Below are 22,500 nucleotides of genomic sequence, written 5' to 3' on the forward strand. Positions count from 1 at the left end.
GATGATCTGTAAACGACGGGGCGTAACGCCTCGACAAACCAAACACACGGAAACTGAAATCAGCCGCTAATAGAGCAGTTAGAGAACGAGCCCGGCGACTGTTGCCGAGGAAATTGCATAAACATAAATAAAAAATAACCCACGACACACGTTTAACCCTGATGTGGTGCTCCAGGTCAAAACTGAACCTTCTCAGGCATCAGCGCGTCAGAAACAGCAAAACACGTCATAATGACTTCATGAAACTTCATGACTTCAACAGTCATGATATGAACATGTAAAAATAAACACGACCAATTTTGTGGGTTGTAGAGTTTTACACAAACACACACACACAGTCTCTCTCTCTCTCTCTCTCTCACACACTCACACACACACACACACAGTCTCTCTCTCTCACACACACACACACACACACACACACACACACAGTCTCTCTCTCTCTCACACTCACACACACACACAGTCTCTCTCTCTCTCACACACACACACTTTCACTGTCCATGCAAACTAAATATTTCTATATTCCTATAAATTATTATAACCTGCAAGATTAACTAGACTCACACTCAGGTTCTCTCTCTCACACACACACACTTCGTGTACCTTCCTTGGATGTGTGTAGTGTTTCTTTCTCTCTCTCGCTCACACATACACACACACACACACTTAAGGAATTTGGCAGACGCTCATATCCAGAGAGACTTATATTTATCACATTTATGCATCTGAGCAGTTGAGGGTTAAGGGCTTTACTCAAAGGCCCCACAGTGGCAGCGCTGCGGTTTGAACTCATGACCTACCAGGCAGTAGCCCAACGTCTTAACCACTGAGTGACCACGCATGCAAACACACACACACACACACACACACACACCGCGCCAGGAATCGAATATTTCCTACAGGAACGCGTGACCCAGATCTGTCAGGAACAGATCGAAGGGACCCGTACAGGACAGTGCCCTCGTTTCTTTCTGCATATTCCAACGACTGAAAGGAGGTTCACGGTCTACAAAAGCTGTGATGTCACTGAGCACAAACATGGCCATGATTTACAAGATGCTGTGCTGATGGTGAAAGAGAAAGAGGCATCTGGACCAGAGGATGATGTTGAAATCAATTCAATTTAAAATAAAAGTTGTGGATTTATTCATAACGTTTTTGCTGGTACACTCCATGTTCATCTTGTTGTATTTGCTCGTGAACAATATTTCGTTCCAATGTATGAAAGTTATAGAGGAACGACAATAAAAACCCGCGTGAATTGAGAGACATGAACAGAAGTAATGTATCTGAAGTGCACAAGCCCTAGAAAGAAAATAATCAAAATGATCTTCTGGCTCCTACATCCATGTAAAATATACTCTGTAATGAAAACAAACAGCTACTGTAAGGTACATGAGCTCATTAAAGACTATAAAGTTAAAATATAATAAAGTTAATGTTTAAGGTGACGGGTGAGGAGCTGGTAAGTTAAGTAAAAATATTTTAGGACAGTTTTGAGGTAATTTAGATATACAAAGTCAAACCTGACCTGCAAAACATCAATAATATAAACATAACTAATCTGCAAACATGATAGGATGGTTAAAGCGGCAGTAAGCAACAATGGGAGACTTGGGGATTTGGAGACCTCTGTGGTAGAAAGATGGTATTACAAGCAAAAATATTCCAAAGGACATTTGACTCGATCTTCCTTAACTTACACTTGTGTGGAAGGGTGTAGACAAGATGGCTAACAGATGGTTTAAATATACACAAGCCTGAACCACGTTCCCACACTTCCCAGTTTTCCCGATGCAGCTTTAAACGCTAAATCGTGGCTTTTATAACGAAAAGGAAATTTATACGAGGTGCACTTGCTCCCTCTATAGCATTCAGGAGAAACGACACGTGATGTGTGTTTAAGCCACTAATAAAACCGGCGAATAAAAACTGGATTAATGACGACGTTCCAGCGGAAAAAGCAACACACAGTCAGGCGCTCGTTAATGACTCAGAATTTAAACTTTATTTGAGCAAGCACATTTTCAATTCCGGAGAATTGTTCACATTGCCTGTGCGGTTCTCGGTTCTCCTCTCCGCACCCAGAACCCGGACGCACAGCAGGCGAGGAATAAAATGAATAAAATAAAGAAAGCTAGAGGGTCTGATTTTTCCCCCTCCTCTCTATTCTTTTATGGAATTTTCTTTAAAACCCCCAATTTTCCATTTTTTCTTTTTTAATAATTTTGCTCTTTTTTTCAGATTTTTTAAAAAGATAATTGACTAGGCCTAGCTTTATCTTCTCTAGGCCTGGCAGAGTTCAGTTCCATTGTTTTTTTTTTTGTTGTTTTTTTTTCTTTAAGTATCATTTCTATCTTTTTGCAGTTTTCCATGTTTTTTCGATGTTTAATATGGTTTTTATCCCCCCTCGGTGAAGCAAGTTTGAAAGATCGTCGTCCCTGAAAAAGAAACACAAGCAGTCGTTAAAAGGGGGAAAAAAAGTTAAAAGTTTTTAAACATGAAGAGCAAAAATGTTTTCTGACTGAATTGATTTCTACAAATCTGAAAGCTAGAAGTCTTATTGGTCCGCGACACTTTAGCATTTTATTAAGGAATCGTTAACTGCTGGTGTCTGGAATGTGGAAAGAACGCTGGGATAAAACTAGACTTCCTTTTAGCTGCCACTGGAGCGTACAGGAGTCACTTTCACGTCTATGATCAGCTACGTGATTTACATGCACATCAATATTCTGATAGTAATAAACTGATGTTTTATTAATTTATATTGAATCACGTTAAAGTCGCAATCCGACTGCAATCTGATTCAGATTAAGAGAGTATTCCGATTCCTCAAAATTCCGACTCCCATCCCGGGAATATTCCTGTTTTAATCAGAAATGTGTTGCATGTAAACACCTTATTCAGAAAATCCACTGATGAAATTTAGATGTATATATATATATATATTTATAAAATAGGTATATATTTATTTTATTTTCTTTCTTTCTTATTGAGAGTAACATGGCAAACCAGTTTCTCCCTGGGATTAATAAAGTTCTTTGAATCTTGAATTGAATCCGAGTTCGCAAGGAATTGTGGGCAAACTTACACCCAAACCCTGTATAGAGGAATATCCCGACGCCTGCACGCATATAAACATCGCACTCGGAATAGGAAGACCTTAAAAACAGTTAAACGCTTCTAGCTTCCGGACGCCACACACACACACACCCCACACACACCCCACACACACCCCACACACACCCCACACACACCCCACACACACCCCACACACACCCCACACACACCCCACACACACCCCACACACCCACACACACCCACACACACACAGTGTAAGAAGTTCTCCATTACCTCGGCTTAGACGCTTGGCAATCCGATGGAGTTGGTCACATTTTTCTGTTGAGCGGCTTCTTTGGCCTGGTGAGCCTTAAGCACAGCAACGGCCTCGTCAACCTGAAACACACACACACACACACACACAGAGAGTGAGTACAAATTCAATCATCTCTTACACACTCTATATACACATGGATTTTCATGTCTGTCCCATCTGCAAGGGTGGGTGGGTGGGTGTGTGTGTGAGAGATCATGATCTGTCAGACTGCATCGCATCGAGTTAATCAATTTTGACATTTCTGACCCATGAAGAAGAAAAAAAAATGCAGCTTGTATATTATACACGTCTCTCAATATTTAACCAAAAAGCACAGTGTTAATAAATAAATAAATAAATAAATAAATAAAAATCCTGAGTGTCAGTGATGCGATGATGCAGAGTCACTGTTATCACCCTGGAGTTGATTATTTTCCTACAACAGCATGCCCTGGAGTGTTTTATTCCTCTTACACCACAACAATTTGCTAGTAATGATGCTTCTTATCCAGTCACATTTAACGCTGTGAAGTGAGTTCCTGTTGTCACTTACGTCATAGCAACTACAAACAGTCGCTCCCTCACCAGCTTCACGTCTCTTAAAGTTAATAAGTATTTAAAATAAATAAACACAAAGATTTCTTGTAACCTTCTGTCTTTGTAGAGGTCAGAAAACCTAGTTACCCGTTACAAAGCGCTGACACTGGAGACTCCTTCCATAAACGTTAAACGACTTCATTCTCCTTAGAGAAAGCTTAGAAGTCCCTGTGAAGGAGCTGTTGCTATAGAAACGATAACGTATTCGAACGAGCGCATTACTATAAACCTGCACTACCGTCAGAGCTGCTGTTATAGAAAACTAATCAACACTTTCGGACCAATCAGAGCGTAAAAACAGCTGGAGGAACACGACACCAAAGTGATGAGTTGAGAAACGCTGGTGTGTCACGCGCATTTTCCTGAACAGATTGAGGAAGTACAGTCGTGTGACGACAGAAATATGTGAAATATGATGTGAAAGTGTGTGTGTGTGTGTGTGTGTGTGTGTTCAGTGCTGGTCAGATGGCCCCTGTGTGTGTCATCAGGAGTCTGAGTGAAGGTTCCCGCCACTGCAGGAGCTCCCCCACCGAACAGGATCGCATCATCACGCCAGTCACAGACGATCTTAACGAGATCGCGCTCGCGCTCGTTTAATCACCTTGGAGCGCAGAGACTCTGGAGACTCGAGCATGTGCAGCAGCTCCGAGTTGTCGATCTCCAGCAGCATTCCCGTGATCTTCCCTGCCAGGTCGGAGTGCATGTTCTGGATCAGCGGGAACAGACGCTCACCCAGCATTTGCTTCTGCTCCTGAGGAGGAGCTGCAGCCAGCATGGATGCCGTCAGAGGCTCTTGACCCTGCATGTGAACCGCAGGCTGAGGAGAGAGAGAGAGGAAGTCAGTCTGCTAGAACAATAAAACCAGGAAAAGTTATTCACAGTAATCAGAAGAGGCTGAAGTCTGAAGCCTGACCTGCTGCATGGAGACCTGAGGCTGCGTGTTGATGTGCTGCTGAGGGTTGCGCACTCCGGCCGTGTATTTGTACTGAGGGATGGTGCGCACCGGCGCCGCAGCCGCCGCAGCTGCAGCCGCCGTAGGCCTCGGACCCACCGTCTGCGCAGCTGGAGGACGGAAAGAGGGGAACAGCGAGAACGTGAAGCGTTAGTCGCCCATAAACTCGTCACTAGATAATTAAAAGTAACGACTCCTAAAGACCAAGGCATGTTTTATGCATTAAACAGCTTCGTTACTTTATATTACTTGTGAAAACGTTTAATAGCTTCCTCCTAACTTCGTTTCCTAGAACTGGAGCATGGATGAACTGATCTCAATTGGATTTGCTTGGCAAGTAGAAAACCAAATTGTTTAACCACCTAATTATTTTTAATTTCGATTCTGGAGAAAAATACAAGTTGAAAGCTGGTGTACATGTTAGCAACTGTCTTTAAAAAAAAAAAAATAAATAAAAAGCAGCTAAACCTCCCTAAAGTTGACCTGAATGCTTTGATTGATGGCACGAACTCACCAACGCGTTGAGCGGACATCACACGAGGAACCTGAGAAGCAGGTCTCATGGTGCTGAAGGTCTGTGGCCTCGGGGCTGAGGGCCTCATGGTGGCTTGCATGTTCTGGAAGTCTAGGGAACGAAAAATAAATAAATAAAAATAAATAAAGAGTGACTCCTCCACTTAAACACTCAACTCAAAGCTTATGTAATTCAACTGTGCTAGATCTGGCACTGCCCAAGCTGAGGAATGCAGAGAGGGAAGAAAAATAAATAAATAAATAAAATAAAAAAAAACAGAAAGGTGAAGCAACTGATTAGTTTCTTCACTGGGTGCGTCTCCATACCAAACGCTGCTAAACAAAATAATTAGGAAACTGAAAAGGAGTTCAGCTTGAACACACCATATTCACTTAAAGAAGTCTTGAGAAGTAAAAAGAAACACCACTTCAAGTCAATATTTACAGAGAACATGAGAGCAGAAGGAGAATCTGTACTGGGTTTAATGCACTGGCTTCCTTCAGCCCTGGATATAAACACTCTGATTAAAAGGCTTTTCCAGCAGGTCAGTGAACCCTGTTCTAGAAAACAGAAAGCCCACAGCTTGTTGAAGAGTGTGTGTGTGTGTGTGTGTGTGTGTGTGTGTGTGTGAAGGCACTTACGCTGAGGTCGGACACCCTGCGCAGTCCAGCGTGGACTCGGTCGGAGCTGTGCAAGCTGGCTAGTGGGATAATACGCAGCTCTGTTTTGGGCCTGAGGACGAGGAGGAACAGAACGAAAGGTCAGCCACGTGTTATAAAATGGTGGAACAGTTCAACATCAAACACTGCTTCTCTCCTCGTGTCTAAAACGAAGCCCTTCCTTCTCCACGTTCTCTGAAAGTACGAGCGCCGTAAAGCTAGCACTCAAATCGATCTCTAGCGCGCGAAACCTTTTCACGAACTGAAAATAGCTGACGAATACAAAATGGCAGAACTTCCAAAACTACGTACTACATACCACACGAGAGTGAAATTCAGACTTCGGACATTACAAATCTCTTAGAGTCCAGACCTGAGGAATGGCAGCCATGAAATATCCGGACGGCGGCGCGGCCTGGTACGGGTTGAGCACGGGATTGGGGACGGCGCGAACGCTGGCCATCCTCTGCATGTACTGGTTGGTTAGATGAGCTTGGCGTTCCTCTTTACGCTGAGCCAGCGCCACGTACAGAGGTTTGGTGGCAACGATACGGCCGTTCATCTCGGTCACGGCTTTAGTGGCCTCCTCGGGGGAGGAGAAACAGACGAAGCCGAAACCTTTGCTGCGTCCGCCGTCCATCATGACCTGAAAACCAAACCAAAAAAAAAAAAAAGTTATAACACACACACACACACACACACACTGCACTCTACATTAAACTCTGTTACAAAAGGCTTAAAATCCACACTGTTAATAAGAATGTTAATCGTATTAAATGTATTAAATGTACGTACCTTGGCACTGGTGATGGTTCCGAAAGGAGAGAACTCCTTGCGCAGGCGTTCGTCGTCGATGCCGTCGTCCAGATTTTTCACGTACAGATTGACGCCCTGAACATTTTCAAATAAAAAAAACATTCACAACCATGTGAACATCAGCAGCAGTTTGTTGAGCAGGTAAGCAGGTACACTCTCTGCATGTTGAAGGTGTCGTGTTGTACATAGCCGTTATTTATCCCCAGTATCTACTGTATGAAAACACGGGGCCCATGGACTACGGCGTGACTGTGGCAGCCGCTTGGCCAGTGCAGCCCACTGAGGACGACGCACTGAATTTGACTAGGCTGCGATGGATTTTAAATGGCGTTTCGAACGGGAGTTTATCGGACAAACCTGGTAGCGCGTCATCCGGTCCTGCTTCATCTGCTCGAACTTGCGCTTGAGCTCGGTCTGACGTTCTACTTTCTTCTGCGCGCGGCCCACGTAGATCAGCTTGCCGTTCAGCTCCTTCCCGTTCATCTCGTCCACGGCCTGGAGAAACGCGTACAGCACGACACGCTCCGTTAAACGATCAACAAAAAACATGCGACGATTTATAGTCAACATGCGATAAGAGTATAAATATATTTTCAGAAAATTACTAAAAAAAACCTCAAATTAACCAATAAATAAACTTCAACAGTTTGCTTCTGCTTATTCCTTGTTTATTACATTGACATCATCTGTAATTTGCATCAACGCTTTTATTATTTAAAAGTTCACACCTACTTCGATTAGTCATTCTGTACTTTCTGATAAATACGCAAGAATCTTATCTCCGGGATCTTCTGTTAATCTTTACACACCCTTCATAGTGTTAAATAAATAAATAAATAAATAAATAAAAGGAACCATTTGGTGTATAAACTTACTGTACACTACGTTTCACTGCAGAGCAAAACAAAAGTTTCAATTCCAAACTCAGCTGTAGTTTTTACAGATCGATCAGAAATATCAGCTTGTGTTATTTTTCTTATTTTGTCCTCATTTTATATATATATTTTTAAGTAAAGTTTTCCTGGGTTTTTGTGGCAGTCAAAACAAAAATGGCCGCACAGCTTGTAAACAATTCCTGTAAACAATTCAGAAATCTAACTCTTACACACTCAGAGGTGTTTTTATTCAGCAACCAGACGAAGGAGAAACTAACAAACAAGAAGCACCCGAGTGAACAGCACAGAACCCAGAGATTAAAGTTTATTTTTATGGAAAATGAAGTAGAAACAGGAAGGTTTTTAAACCCAACCGAGGAAATTTATTACTGATGTGTTATTCCACGGGATTTCACTCTTAATACGAGAGCTCAACATCAGAGAATAAAAACACTGTAGTCCATAATGAGACTAAAACGATAAAACGCAGTGCACAGTGGGAGTCATTCACTTTAAATTATTTCCACGATTGTTTTGATATGAATACAACACGTTTTCTTATTCACTACACAAAGCAGTGGAACGTGATCCTAAATAAAATAAATAAATAAATTAAAACGTGGCAGTAAAGACGAGACAAACCCACACCAGAACACGGTTTGTTTTCCAGTACGAGCGAGTCTTTCTTTGACAGACGCACGTCTGCTTTCACGGTATAATCCTGAACGTATCCTGACGCTGCTTTAATACTCCTCGACTGCAGAAAAGCTTTAATCGATATCTTTTAGACGTTATCGTTGGCGTGTTGTGCATCTTCGCGACGTACCTTTTGAGCATCCTCGTGCCTCTCGAAGCTCACGAAGCCGAAGCCTCTGGATTTGCCGCTGTCGTCCGTCATGACGCGGATACTCATCGCGTTACCTGGTGAGGGAAGACATTTTAACTCTATTAACCGGTATAGCACTAATACAAACTATACTATTGAACAAAAACAAAAAAGTAACTCAACAGCTTTAACGCTGCATCCTAACCAGTTATCTACAGCCTGTGTGTGTGTGTGTGTGTGTGTGTGTGTGTTTATCTCCGAGTCACACTCGGCGCACCACCCACACTCTGCGCTCGGCTGATTGGTGATTGTACATAGCCGTTATTTATCCCCAGTATCTACTGTATGAAAACACGGGGCCCATGGACTATGGCGTCGCTGTGGCAGCCGCTTGGCCAGTGCAGCCCACTGAGGACGACGCACTGAATTTGACTAGGCTGCGATCTTTAACTCGTTTGTGTTACTTTACTTGCGGGTCGACGAGGAAAAACGTACGACGGGTCGCACCGTATTTGCTAAAGACGTCCTTCAGTTTCTCGTCGTCCATGTCCTCGCCGAAGTTCTTGATGTAGACGTTGGTGAACTCCTTGGCTCTGGCTCCGAGCTCGGCCTCGCGTTCTTTGCGAGATTTGAAGCGACCCACAAACCTGTACGAGTCAGAAGCGGGAAGAGAAGCGGGAAGAGAAGCGGGAAGAGAAGCAGGTTCTGAGTGTCCAGAGACGTGAAAACTACACACGAAACGATCCAAATCCTGAACGCATTCAATGCTGAGAAAACTGAAGATACGATTATTGATCACACTTTATATCGCTTTAGTAGAACAAACACACAGTTAAAGGTCTTGCTTGTTAGTTTGTACACAAGCGCAGGTTAAAATCGCTCACTTACACTTTTCTGTCGTTGAGCAACATGCCGTTCATTTTTTCGATGGCTCTTTCAGCCGCCTCCTGGGTCTCGAAGTGAACGAAGCCGTATCCCTTCGATCCGTTTTCATCACAAACGACCTTAAAGACCACAAACCACACAAATTCATGCACAACGTGGCCATGCACCACACACACACACCCCTACACACACCCCTACACACACCCCTACACACACCCCTACACACACCCCTACACACACCCCTACACACACCCACCGAACGGCAGAAGGTTCACCACAGACGCTTTACCTTGCAGGACAGAATGTTGCCAAACGCGGAGAAGGTGTCGTACAGCGCCTTGTTATCGATCGACTTGTCCAAGTTCTTGATGAAAATGTTACCAACGCCACTTTTCCTCAGCGACGGGTCGCGCTGCGACCACATGATGCGCACGGGTCTGCCTTTGATCACGTCGAAGTTCATCGTGTCCAGAGCGCGCTCGGCTGGAGGAGGAAGGAGGAGAGAAAGAAAAAATAAATAAATAAAAAAAAATAAGATTTGTTTAATTCACTGTGAACGTTTTCGTGCACTGAGAGAGAACAGGACCCGAGTGTGTGACGCACAGAAAAGAAAAATAAAGCCGGGATTCAACAAGTCAGTACGAGGAATGATTTTCTGCAACATCTCAATTTAAAAAGAAGAGAAAATATACGTTTTAACAAAAACTATTTGCAAACTTGTTGACCAAAAAACAGCAGGCAGCCATTTTAAACCTCTTTCACACGCTGCGCTGATCCTCAGATCCTGTTCCACTCCAGCCTAATTAACTCCTTCAGCATTAATGATCTCACAGCGTACTGATATAAATGACTTTCAGTAAAATAATGCTGCTTTATAACACCTTTATTACTAGCTGTAATAAACTCCCAAGCTATTTTGATATCAGCTGCTTTTTCGCCAACTTCCTTTTCCTGATGGATCAAACTGCAAACCTGCAGCAGCTCTCATTACACATCATGATGACTTTTACGCATCAAGGATGTATTTAATGGTGATATTCTTTGCTATATCGCTGCAACACCAGGACACGGATGGAGAGAAAGCGATGACTCGGTGTATATCGTAGGGTTCAGAGTTCAGATCCAATCACTGAGCAAGACCCTTAACCTTTAACCCCTCAGCTGGACGAGGTCAAAAGATAAACTACAAGCAAATACGCCGCTACTGTTCCTTACTCTAGTCTACTAATCACAATAATCTGTTAAATCATTTATTAAATCGTTTATAGCACTAATAAATCTGATCAAATCACCTGATGAGATTCTTCTGATATTCTCACTCTGATTGGAGATCAATATCCACTTTATTATTATTATTATTATTAATTTCCATCCTTAACCATCTTTGAGAGTAGCTTTTAAATATTTTTACGATATTTTGTTCCCCTCAGTTAAACATCAGAAATTCTCAGCTGTAACACCATTCTAAGGTTGAACTTTGAACTCTCACAGGGGGCCAAGCACTTGACAAAACAAAAAAACCCTGAGCCTCAATAACAATAAGGTTCACAAAAGACAAAATAAATAAAAAACAAACAAACAAACAAAAACAGCCTGGCCTATAACATGAACATGTTGTGAAATGGTTCCTGGGTATCACCCCCCAATTCACACGTGTATCCCTTTCTTTAAATTAAATATAATAAATATTCCTGCAATTCATATAAATATATATATTTTTGGGGTACAGTGCAGCAGGAGATGAAAACTGTCCAAATCTGAACCACCTCATAAGAATGGTACTGACTATTAAATAAAGCAAGGCCTAATGGGAGTCTATGGCTAGCAATGCTAGCAAGGGAATTAACTTCAGAGCACATGAGAGAGTGTGTGTGTGTGTGTGTGTGTGTGAGTAAAGGTGTTTAAAGATGAACCAACTCCTAAAAACTACAAGGAAGTGTGAATCCATGTGACAGAGCGGTGTTAATGTTTACTTCCTGGTTTGGGAAAGAGACAGAGATTCAGATCCGGATTTCTGTTTGCGCACTTGCTAGTGTTAGCAGTTAGCAGTTAGCACTTAGCATAGCCGGGGCAGGTAGGCCCAGAGTAGTGCATGTTAGACAGGTTTAAAGGGGATCATTTCATGATTTTCTAGCTCTTTCTACTCACCGTCTGCGGGCTGCTGGAAGTTGACATAGGCGTAGCCGAGGGAGCGGCGTGTGATCATGTCCCTGCACACGCGGATGGAGAGGATCGCGCCGGCAGGGCTGAACTTCTCATACAGCATGGCCTCGGTCACGTCTTGGTGAAGATCTCCGACGTACAGGGAGGCCATCGGGTAGCTAGGAGCGCTGGGGTTCATCTTGTTTTCTTCGTTTGTTTTTGTTTTTCTTTTGCTAGCTTAGCCTTGGGTTGTTAAAAAATTTAAATTTGCTAGTCGGCGCGAGACCAGAGAAAGAGAGCGAGAGACGGTTGGCGGTTGATTCGAAATAAACGCGCACGCGACTTCACTTCAACCAGTTTCAGCCAGTTAGCTGCTTTTTAGCCGAGGGAAAAAAAATAATACTACAAATATCTATATACTTATCACGAATTAAAACCGGGTTTTAAAAGACTTAAAATTCGAAAAATTTAAGAATCCTTCAACTTTTAAGATATTCCCAAATTGTCAATTCGGATTTTGGTTACAGTTTTAAATTAAATCGGGCCTTCAGAGATAAGCTAAGCTAAGCTAAGTTCTTCCTCCGTGATGTAGTGATACCGAGCAGCTCCTGCTTCACCGACGATTTTTTTTATTATTATTATTACAAAAAAAAGAAAAGGAAAATTTTTTAAGAGTTTTTAATGTTTTTAAATTTTTTTTGGATTTTTAATTTTTTATAGAATGTGTGCCGAGGCTAGCTCCGGAGCACACACGCACTCACACCGCACTAACAGCCGGGGGGTTTCGGGGAGGGTTCACCCGCATGAGTGGCTCTTTTTATACCGCCCGTGACGTCATCCGGAATGTTCCACTCGCGTTCACGGGAGGATCTGCGTCATCAGGACGAACCATTTCCCACTCGCGTGCGCACCCAGTGGCCACAAGGCGCAGGAAAAATAAACACGAACTAAAAGTGTACACTGTTAATAACCCTGTATTAGTTAATTAAGTACTGTTTTGAATGCGCCGATGCTCCACCTTATTGTGAACTACCCATCCCTGCCGCCATCTTGGGACATTCCATAAGGAAAGTGGACTAGATGGCTGTTAAATGTGTCTGTGGAAAAACATGCCGCATGTTAAACTACATGGCGCACTATTTTGGAAATTATACACTTTTTCCCTCCAAACAATCCAAAGAACTTAGTGTTAGTGTGTAAATGATGTTCCCTAGAAAGTACACACTGTTATTTACACTGCAGTGTGTAGGATAGAGGGAGTAGAGTGCCTTTTTTTCCACCTAAAAGCATCTAAGGTTTTATTTTATATCAGTGATAAAATGTACAAAATGTATAGAATAATTTTCTGGATCAGAGTATATGCTTTAAGTGTGATTATTATATAATCCATCAGGTCCAATCAAGAGTTAAAATAATCAGAAATGATAAGAGATGAAGTACATTTAGTAGATTTAAATCATGAAGAGAGTGACTTTATATTAATTTACAGTGTAGGATTTTACAAGAATATTTGTGTGTGAATCAACATTAAGTATCTTTTTTTTTTACCTGTGTAATGTTTGTGATCTCTTTAAAATTGTATTGTCAAGGTTTATGAAGAATATTAATCAATATTAAACATTTTTTTATATATATAAAAATAAACTAGCTGAGTTTGAGCCACAGTTGAAGAGAAGATTCAGGGATACTGAAACAACGGTGGCGAGAAACCAAAGAAATGATTAAAAAAAAAAAAAAAAAAGAGAGAAAACTCCACCTCTGTTTTAGTCTTGTATAAAAGTCTGGGCCATGACTGTGTAAATCAGATGATCTAGACATCTTGGCTTTGTTGGTTGTTTCAATAAAGTCTGATTTTTGGCATCCAAAACCCTTTGACTTTTTTATTCTAAACTGAGAAAGTTTTCCACGACGCCAAAAAAATGTATAGTATAATGTTGAGAAAATAATTTAAAAAAAAAAAAACATACAACTTTTCACCTCTCAGCTGACAATTAATGTCCCATTAACCTAATTATCGTCTCTATAGCAACAGCTCATGACTGTTTTTATTCACTTTTTACCTAAAAATAAGAGTAAATCTGTAAAATCGATCCTTCCAGAGATGAAACTACTTTCACAAGTTATACTACAGTTTATTTTTACCACAAAAGTCTGCAAAGTTACAGATTAAAAGTCCATAAAAACAGCTAAAGATGTTCTCTCAGGTCTCATCCTCACACCTTTATTACTCCTGTGCAGTTACTGAAATTTATCAACTGCCCTCAGACTTCATTACAAACATCATCAGTGTGAACAGGTTTCCTGTTTATTTCTCCTTTTACACTAACACACTAATAACAGTGTAATGACACGCGTTTACCATTAGGGGGAGACACAGACTTAGTGAAAGGAAGAGTGTAAACAAATCATTTTCTTATTTACAGTAAAATAAATAAAACTCTAAACTCTGCTCTCAGTCGAAACCCATTACAGCTTGTGTTATTGTGTTATTGTGTTGTGTTATTGTGTTGTGTTATTGTGTTATTGTGTTGCTGTGTTATTGTGTTGTGTTATTGTGTTGTTGTGTTATTGTGTTGTGTTATTGTGTTATTGTGTGGTGTGTGTTATTGTGTTGCTGTGTTATTGTGTTATTGTATTGTGTTGTTGTGTTGTGTTATTATGTTGTGGTGTGGTGTGGTGTGTGTTATTGTGTTATTGTGTTGTTGTGTTATTGTGTTGTGTTATTGTGTGGTGTGGTGTGTGTTATTGTGTTGTGTTGCTGTGTTATTGTGTTATTGTGTGGTGTGGTGTGTGTTATTGTGTTGTGTTGCTGTGTTATTGTGTGGTGTGTGTTATTGTGTTATTGTGTTGTTGTCATGAGGTGATGTTTGGCGTCTCTTCGCAGTCACACACTCAGGACTAGCGGCTGTGTGTGAATTTGTCCTAAATAGCGCACGCGAAATGCCTCAGTGTCCAAAACGAGCTCCGGCTCTCAGGCGCATAAACAACAGCTTCATAACCAAGGAATGATGAAAGAAAACTGATATTCTGTTAAAGAAGAAACAAGTAAAAGAAAAAAACTTTAACCCTCACCTTTAACTCTCACCTTTAACTCTAACCCTCACCTTTAACCCTCACCTTTAACCCTCACCTTTAACTCTCACCTTTAACTCTAACCCTCACCTTTACCCCTCACCTTTACCCCTCACCTTTAACTCTCACCTTTAACTTTAACCCTCACCTTTACCCCTCACCTTTACCCCTCACCTTTACCCCTCACCTTTAACTCTCACCTTTAACTTTAACCCTCACCTTTAACCCTCACCTTTAACTCTCACCTTTAACTTTAACCCTCACCTTTACCCCTGACCTTTAACTCTCACCTTTAACCCTCACCTTTAACTCTCACCCTCACCTTTAACTTTAACACTCACCTTTAACCCTCACCTTTAACTTTAACCCTCACCTTTAACCCTCACCTTTAACTCTCACCTTTAACTTTAACCCTCACCTTTAACTCTCACCTTTAACTCTCACCTTTAACTCTCACCCTCACCTTTAACCCTCACCGTTAACTTTAACCCTCACCTTTAACTCTCACCCTCACCTTTAACCCTCACCTTTAACTTTAACCCTCACCTTTAACTCTCACCTTTAACTTTATCTCTTACCTTTAACTCTCACCTTTAACTTTAACCCTCACCTTTAACTCTCACCTTTAACTTTAACTCTCACCTTTAACTTTAACCCTCACCTTTAACGCTCACCTTTAACTCTCACCTTTAACCCTCACCTTTAACTTTATCTCTTACCTTTAACCCTCACCTTTAACTTTAACCCTCACCTTTAACTCTCACCTTTAACTCTCACCTTTAACTCTCACCCTCACCTTTAACTCTCACCTTTAACTTTAATCCTCACCTTTAACTCTCACCTTTAACTTTAACTCTCACCTTTAACGCTCACCTTTAACTCTCACCTTTAACTTTAATCCTCACCTTTAACTCTCACCTTTAACTCTCACCTTTAACTTTAACTCTCACCTTTAACTTTAACGCTCACCTTTAACTCTCACCTTTAACTTTAACTCTCACCTTTAACTCTCACCTTTAACTTTAACGCTCACCTTTAACTTTAACGCTCACCTTTAACTTTAACGCTCACCTTTAACTCTAACTCTCACCTTTAACTTTAACCCTCACCTTTAACTCTCACCTTTAACTTTAATCCTCACCTTTAACTCTCACCTTTAACTTTAACGCTCACCTTTAACTCTCACCTTTAAATTTAATCCTCACCTTTAACTCTCACCTTTAACTTTAACTCTCACCTTTAACTTTAACCCTCACCTTTAACTCTCACCTTTAACTTTAATCCTCACCTTTAACTCTCACCTTTAACTTTAACGCTCACCTTTAACTCTCACCTTTAAATTTAACCCTCACCTTTAACTCTCACCTTTAACTTTAACGCTCACCTTTAACTCTCACCTTTAAATTTAATCCTCACCTTTAACTCTCACCTTTAACTCTCACCTTTAACTTTAACGCTCACCTTTAACTTTAACGCTCACCTTTAACTCTCACCTTTAACTTTAACGCTCACCTTTAACTTTAACGCTCACCTTTAACTTTAACTCTCACCTTTAACTTTAACTCTCACCTTTAACTTTATCTCTTACCTTTAACTTTAACCCTCACCTTTAACTCTCACCTTTAACTCTCACCCTCACCTTTAACCCTCACCTTTAACTTTAACCCTCACCTTTAACTCTCACCCTCACCTTTAACCCTCACCTTTAACTTTAACCCTCACCTTTAACTCTCACCTTTAACTTTATCTCTTACCTTTAACTCTCACCTTTAACTTTAACCCTCACCTTTAACTTTAACTCTCACCTTTAACTTTAACCCTCACCTTTAACTCTCACCTTTAACCCTCACCTTTAACTTTATCTCTCACCTTTAACTCTCACCTTTAACTCTCACCTTTAACTCTCACCTTTAACTCTCACCTTTAACTCTCACCCTCACCTTTAACTCTCACCTTTAACTTTAATCCTCACCTTTAACTCTCACCTTTAACTTTAACTCTCACCTTTAACGCTCACCTTTAACTCTTACCTTTAACTTTAATCCTCACCTTTAACTCTCACCTTTAACTTTAACTCTCACCTTTAACTTTAACTCTCACCTTTAACTTTAACTCTCACCTTTAACTTTAACCCTCACCTTTAACGCTCACCTTTAACTTTAACTCTCACCTTTAACTTTAACGCTCACCTTTAACCCTCACCTTTAACTTTAACGCTCACCTTTAACTTTAACTCTCACCTTTAACTTTAACGCTCACCTTTAACTTTAACGCTCACCTTTAACTTTAACTCTCACCTTTAACGCTCACCTTTAACTCTCACCTTTAACTTTAACTCTCACCTTTAACTTTAACTCTCACCTTTAACTTTAACCCTCACCTTTAACTCTCACCTTTAACTTTAATCCTCACCTTTAACTCTCACCTTTAACTTTAACCCTCACCTTTAACTCTCACCTTTAACTTTAACGCTCACCTTTAACTCTCACCTTTAAATTTAATCCTCACCTTTAACTCTCACCTTTAACTCTCACCTTTAACTCTCACCTTTAACTTTAACGCTCACCTTTAACTTTAACGCTCACCTTTAACCCTCACCTTTAACTTTAACGCTCACCTTTAACTTTAACGCTCACCTTTAACTTTAACGCTCACCTTTAACTTTAACGCTCACCTTTAACTTTAACTCTCACCTTTAACTTTAACCCTCACCTTTAACGCTCACCTTTAACTCTCACCTTTAACCCTCACCTTTAACTTTATCTCTTACCTTTAACCCTCACCTTTAACTTTAACCCTCACCTTTAACTCTCACCCTCACCTTTAACCCTCACCTTTAACTTTAACCCTCACCTTTAACTCTCACCTTTAACTTTATCTCTTACCTTTAACTCTCACCTTTAACTTTAACCCTCACCTTTAACTCTCACCTTTAACTTTAACTCTCACCTTTAACTTTAACCCTCACCTTTAACGCTCACCTTTAACTCTCACCTTTAACCCTCACCTTTAACTTTATCTCTTACCTTTAACCCTCACCTTTAACTTTAACCCTCACCTTTAACTCTCACCTTTAACTCTCACCTTTAACTCTCACCCTCACCTTTAACTCTCACCTTTAACTTTAATCCTCACCTTTAACTCTCACCTTTAACTTTAACTCTCACCTTTAACGCTCACCTTTAACTCTCACCTTTAACTTTAATCCTCACCTTTAACTCTCACCTTTAACTCTCACCTTTAACTTTAACTCTCACCTTTAACTTTAACGCTCACCTTTAACTCTCACCTTTAACTTTAACTCTCACCTTTAACTCTCACCTTTAACTTTAACGCTCACCTTTAACTTTAACGCTCACCTTTAACTTTAACGCTCACCTTTAACTCTAACTCTCACCTTTAACTTTAACCCTCACCTTTAACTCTCACCTTTAACTTTAATCCTCACCTTTAACTCTCACCTTTAACTTTAACGCTCACCTTTAACTCTCACCTTTAAATTTAATCCTCACCTTTAACTCTCACCTTTAACTTTAACTCTCACCTTTAACTTTAACCCTCACCTTTAACTCTCACCTTTAACTTTAATCCTCACCTTTAACTCTCACCTTTAACTTTAACGCTCACCTTTAACTCTCACCTTTAAATTTAACCCTCACCTTTAACTCTCACCTTTAACTTTAACGCTCACCTTTAACTCTCACCTTTAAATTTAATCCTCACCTTTAACTCTCACCTTTAACTCTCACCTTTAACTTTAACGCTCACCTTTAACTTTAACGCTCACCTTTAACTCTCACCTTTAACTTTAACGCTCACCTTTAACTTTAACGCTCACCTTTAACTTTAACTCTCACCTTTAACTTTAACTCTCACCTTTAACTTTATCTCTTACCTTTAACTTTAACCCTCACCTTTAACTCTCACCTTTAACTCTCACCCTCACCTTTAACCCTCACCTTTAACTTTAACCCTCACCTTTAACTCTCACCCTCACCTTTAACCCTCACCTTTAACTTTAACCCTCACCTTTAACTCTCACCTTTAACTTTATCTCTTACCTTTAACTCTCACCTTTAACTTTAACCCTCACCTTTAACTTTAACTCTCACCTTTAACTTTAACCCTCACCTTTAACTCTCACCTTTAACCCTCACCTTTAACTTTATCTCTTACCTTTAACCCTCACCTTTAACTCTCACCTTTAACTCTCACCTTTAACTCTCACCTTTAACTCTCACCTTTAACTCTCACCTTTAACTCTCACCCTCACCTTTAACTCTCACCTTTAACTTTAATCCTCACCTTTAACTCTCACCTTTAACTTTAACTCTCACCTTTAACGCTCACCTTTAACTCTTACCTTTAACTTTAATCCTCACCTTTAACTCTCACCTTTAACTTTAACTCTCACCTTTAACTTTAACTCTCACCTTTAACTTTAACTCTCACCTTTAACTTTAACCCTCACCTTTAACGCTCACCTTTAACTTTAACTCTCACCTTTAACTTTAACGCTCACCTTTAACCCTCACCTTTAACTTTAACGCTCACCTTTAACTTTAACTCTCACCTTTAACTTTAACGCTCACCTTTAACTTTAACGCTCACCTTTAACTTTAACTCTCACCTTTAACGCTCACCTTTAACTCTCACCTTTAACTTTAACTCTCACCTTTAACTTTAACTCTCACCTTTAACTTTAACCCTCACCTTTAACTCTCACCTTTAACTTTAATCCTCACCTTTAACTCTCACCTTTAACTTTAACCCTCACCTTTAACTCTCACCTTTAACTTTAACGCTCACCTTTAACTCTCACCTTTAAATTTAATCCTCACCTTTAACTCTCACCTTTAACTCTCACCTTTAACTCTCACCTTTAACTTTAACGCTCACCTTTAACTTTAACGCTCACCTTTAACCCTCACCTTTAACTTTAACGCTCACCTTTAACTTTAACGCTCACCTTTAACTTTAACGCTCACCTTTAACTTTAACGCTCACCTTTAACTTTAACTCTCACCTTTAACTTTAACGCTCACCTTTAACCCTCACCTTTAACTCTCACCTTTAACTCTCACCTTTAACTTTAACGCTCACCTTTAACTTTAACGCTCACCTTTAACTTTAACGCTCACCTTTAACTTTAATCCTCACCTTTAACTCTCACCTTTAACTTTAACTCTCACCTTTAACTCTCACCTTTAACTTTAACTCTCACCTTTAACTTTAACGCTCACCTTTAACTTTAACTCTCACCTTTAACTTTAACGCTCACCTTTAACTTTAACTCTCACCTTTAACTTTAACTCTCACCTTTAACTCTCACCTTTAACTTTATCTCTTACCTTTAACTTTAATCCTCACCTTTAACTCTCACCTTTAACTTTAACTCTCACCTTTAACTTTAATGCTCACCTTTAACTCTCACCTTTAACTTTAACGCTCACCTTTAACTTTAACTCTCACCTTTAACTTTAACGCTCACCTTTAACTTTAACTCTCACCTTTAACTTTAACTCTCACCTTTAACTTTAACGCTCACCTTTAACTTTAACTCTCACCTTTAACTTTAACTCTCACCTTTAACTTTAACGCTCACCTTTAACTTTAACGCTCACCTTTAACCCTCACCTTTAACCCTCACCTTTAACTCTCACCTTTAACTTTAACTCTCACCTTTAACTTTAACGCTCACCTTTAACTTTAACGCTCACCTTTAACTTTAACGCTCACCTTTAACTTTAACGCTCACCTTTAACTTTAACTCTCACCTTTAACTCTCACCTTTAACTTTAACGCTCACCTTTAACTTTAACTCTCACCTTTAACTTTAACTCTCACCTTTAACTTTAACGCTCACCTTTAACCCTCACCTTTAACTCTCACCTTTAACTTTAACTCTCACCTTTAACTTTAACGCTCACCTTTAACTTTAACTCTCACCTTTAACTTTAATGCTCACCTTTAACTTTAATGCTCACCTTTAACTTTAACGCTCACCTTTAACTTTAACTCTCACCTTTAACTTTAACTCTCACCTTTAACTTTATCTCTTACCTTTAACTTTAATCCTCACCTTTAACTCTCACCTTTAACTCTCACCTTTAACTTTAACGCTCACCTTTAACTTTAACGCTCACCTTTAACTTTAACGCTCACCTTTAACTCTCACCTTTAACTTTAACGCTCACCTTTAACTTTAACTCTCACCTTTAACTCTCACCTTTAACTTTAACGCTCACCTTTAACTTTAACTCTCACCTTTAACTTTAACGCTCACCTTTAACCCTCACCTTTAACTCTCACCTTTAACTCTCACCTTTAACTTTAACGCTCACCTTTAACTTTAACGCTCACCTTTAACTTTAACGCTCACCTTTAACTTTAACGCTCACCTTTAACTCTCACCTTTAACTTTAACTCTCACCTTTAACTTTAACTCTCACCTTTAACTTTAACTCTCACCTTTAACTTTAACCCTCACCTTTAACTTTAACTCTCACCTTTAACTTTAACGCTCACCTTTAACTTTAACGCTCACCTTTAACGCTCACCTTTAACTCTCACCTTTAACTTTAATACTCACCTTTAACTCTCACCTTTAACTTTAACACTCACCTTTAACTTTAATCCTCACCGTGACAGACAAATAGAGATAGACAGATGAAAGACAGATAAACAGACAGATAGACAGACAGACAGAGAGACAGACGGATCCCGCACGCTCAGAAGCAGGAGTAGCGGCTCAGAGTAACAGCAGTATTTATGTTAGGAAAGTTCCTGGTATTCAGAGTCGGGTTACGCAGCTGCTTCAGCGGATTATCTGAGCTTCACGTTCGGATTATTAAAATCACCCGTCTGTAGTTCACATCTCTGAGGTTTTTCTTGAGCAGAAGCGTCTGAGACAGAGTTTTCATCAGCGTCTAGACCACCATGCCTTTTTTAATTTTTATTTTTTCCCTGATTTCCTCCCTAATTTAGTCTAACCCTCCGGTTCACTTTCAAAGCTGAAACAAAACCAGGGACAGAAAATGCAAACTGGGAAAAGGAAATAGTGCAATTTTTCTTTGCTTTCAATGTAATATAATATAACTAAAAGTCGAGAGAGAGAGAGAGAGAGAGAGAGTTTAAAACTGCAAAATTTAAAGACTAATACGATGATATGTGAATCAGAATTCTGAGGAAAACTGTAACACACTGAGATTAACTTGTTCACTTCTCCACTTCCTCTGAGTGTTTATAATGAGACGAGCCCCACTGAGTCGGGAGCATGACATATTAGTGAATCACACCGGAAACTGAAACAGTGCTCTCTTTCACAGCTCTCTCTCTCTCTCTCTCTCTCTCTCCCTCTCCCTCACACACACACACACACACACACACACACACACACACACACACACACACGCCCCGGCCATGTGAAACATTCCTGTGTTATTAGCTGGAGCTCACTTGTCTCTAAGGCAGAGACACAGAGACACGCCCGAACCCAGAGACGGAACATTCTGGAAAAAAAAAAAATCCACTCTAACACTCAGTGAGTTACTGAGTTTATTTTCTGCAGACTTACCATCCTGTACACAAACCTGAACAAGTCCAACACACCTATAAACATACAGACAGACAGGATAGAGAGACAGAGAGAACAGACAGATGAAAAGACAGACAAATGGGACCAGAGATAGAAGAGACAGACAGACAGACAAGAACGCCATCATTGTACAAAGTCTTATAAATTAGACTAATAAATTTTACAAAAAACAGATGGATAGACAGA

General features: G+C 40.2%; 1 protein-coding gene and 3 non-coding genes across 5 annotated transcripts; all 4 read right to left on the reverse strand.

The window, feature by feature from the left end:
- Window positions 1-1,988: 1,988 nt before the first annotated feature.
- pabpc1b (poly A binding protein, cytoplasmic 1 b) lies at window positions 1,989-12,447 on the reverse strand. 2 transcript variants are annotated; one of them, XM_034298468.2, is made up of 14 exons: window positions 11,652-12,447; window positions 9,793-9,986; window positions 9,507-9,622; window positions 9,114-9,265; window positions 8,619-8,713; window positions 7,275-7,412; window positions 6,897-6,992; window positions 6,475-6,747; window positions 6,084-6,174; window positions 5,443-5,553; window positions 4,890-5,038; window positions 4,578-4,793; window positions 3,358-3,459; window positions 1,989-2,444 (listed from the first exon to the last, which is right to left on the reverse strand). In XM_034298468.2, the coding sequence occupies exons 1-13, from the start codon at window positions 11,842-11,844 to the stop codon at window positions 3,364-3,366; spliced, it is 1,920 nt and encodes a 639-aa protein (XP_034154359.1). In that variant the 5' UTR covers window positions 11,845-12,447; the 3' UTR covers window positions 1,989-2,444; window positions 3,358-3,363. The 2 variants fall into 2 exon arrangements, with proteins under 2 accessions (XP_034154359.1, XP_034154360.1); XM_034298469.2 differs by having other exon boundaries at window positions 9,126-9,265; window positions 11,652-12,446.
- On the reverse strand, window positions 4,432-4,530 carry LOC113546325 (small nucleolar RNA SNORD67). The gene has a single exon (XR_003404710.1). It is a non-coding gene; the product is annotated as a small nucleolar RNA SNORD67 (small nucleolar RNA).
- Window positions 7,095-7,230, reverse strand: LOC113546322 (small nucleolar RNA SNORA5). The gene has a single exon (XR_003404708.1). It is a non-coding gene; the product is annotated as a small nucleolar RNA SNORA5 (small nucleolar RNA).
- Window positions 8,925-9,060, reverse strand: LOC113546323 (small nucleolar RNA SNORA5). Its single transcript, XR_003404709.1, has one exon. It is a non-coding gene; the product is annotated as a small nucleolar RNA SNORA5 (small nucleolar RNA).
- Window positions 12,448-22,500: the final 10,053 nt, after the last annotated feature.

The sequence above is a fragment of the Pangasianodon hypophthalmus genome, chromosome 23 (assembly GCF_027358585.1).
Source record: "Pangasianodon hypophthalmus isolate fPanHyp1 chromosome 23, fPanHyp1.pri, whole genome shotgun sequence".
NCBI lineage: Eukaryota > Metazoa > Chordata > Actinopteri > Siluriformes > Pangasiidae > Pangasianodon > Pangasianodon hypophthalmus.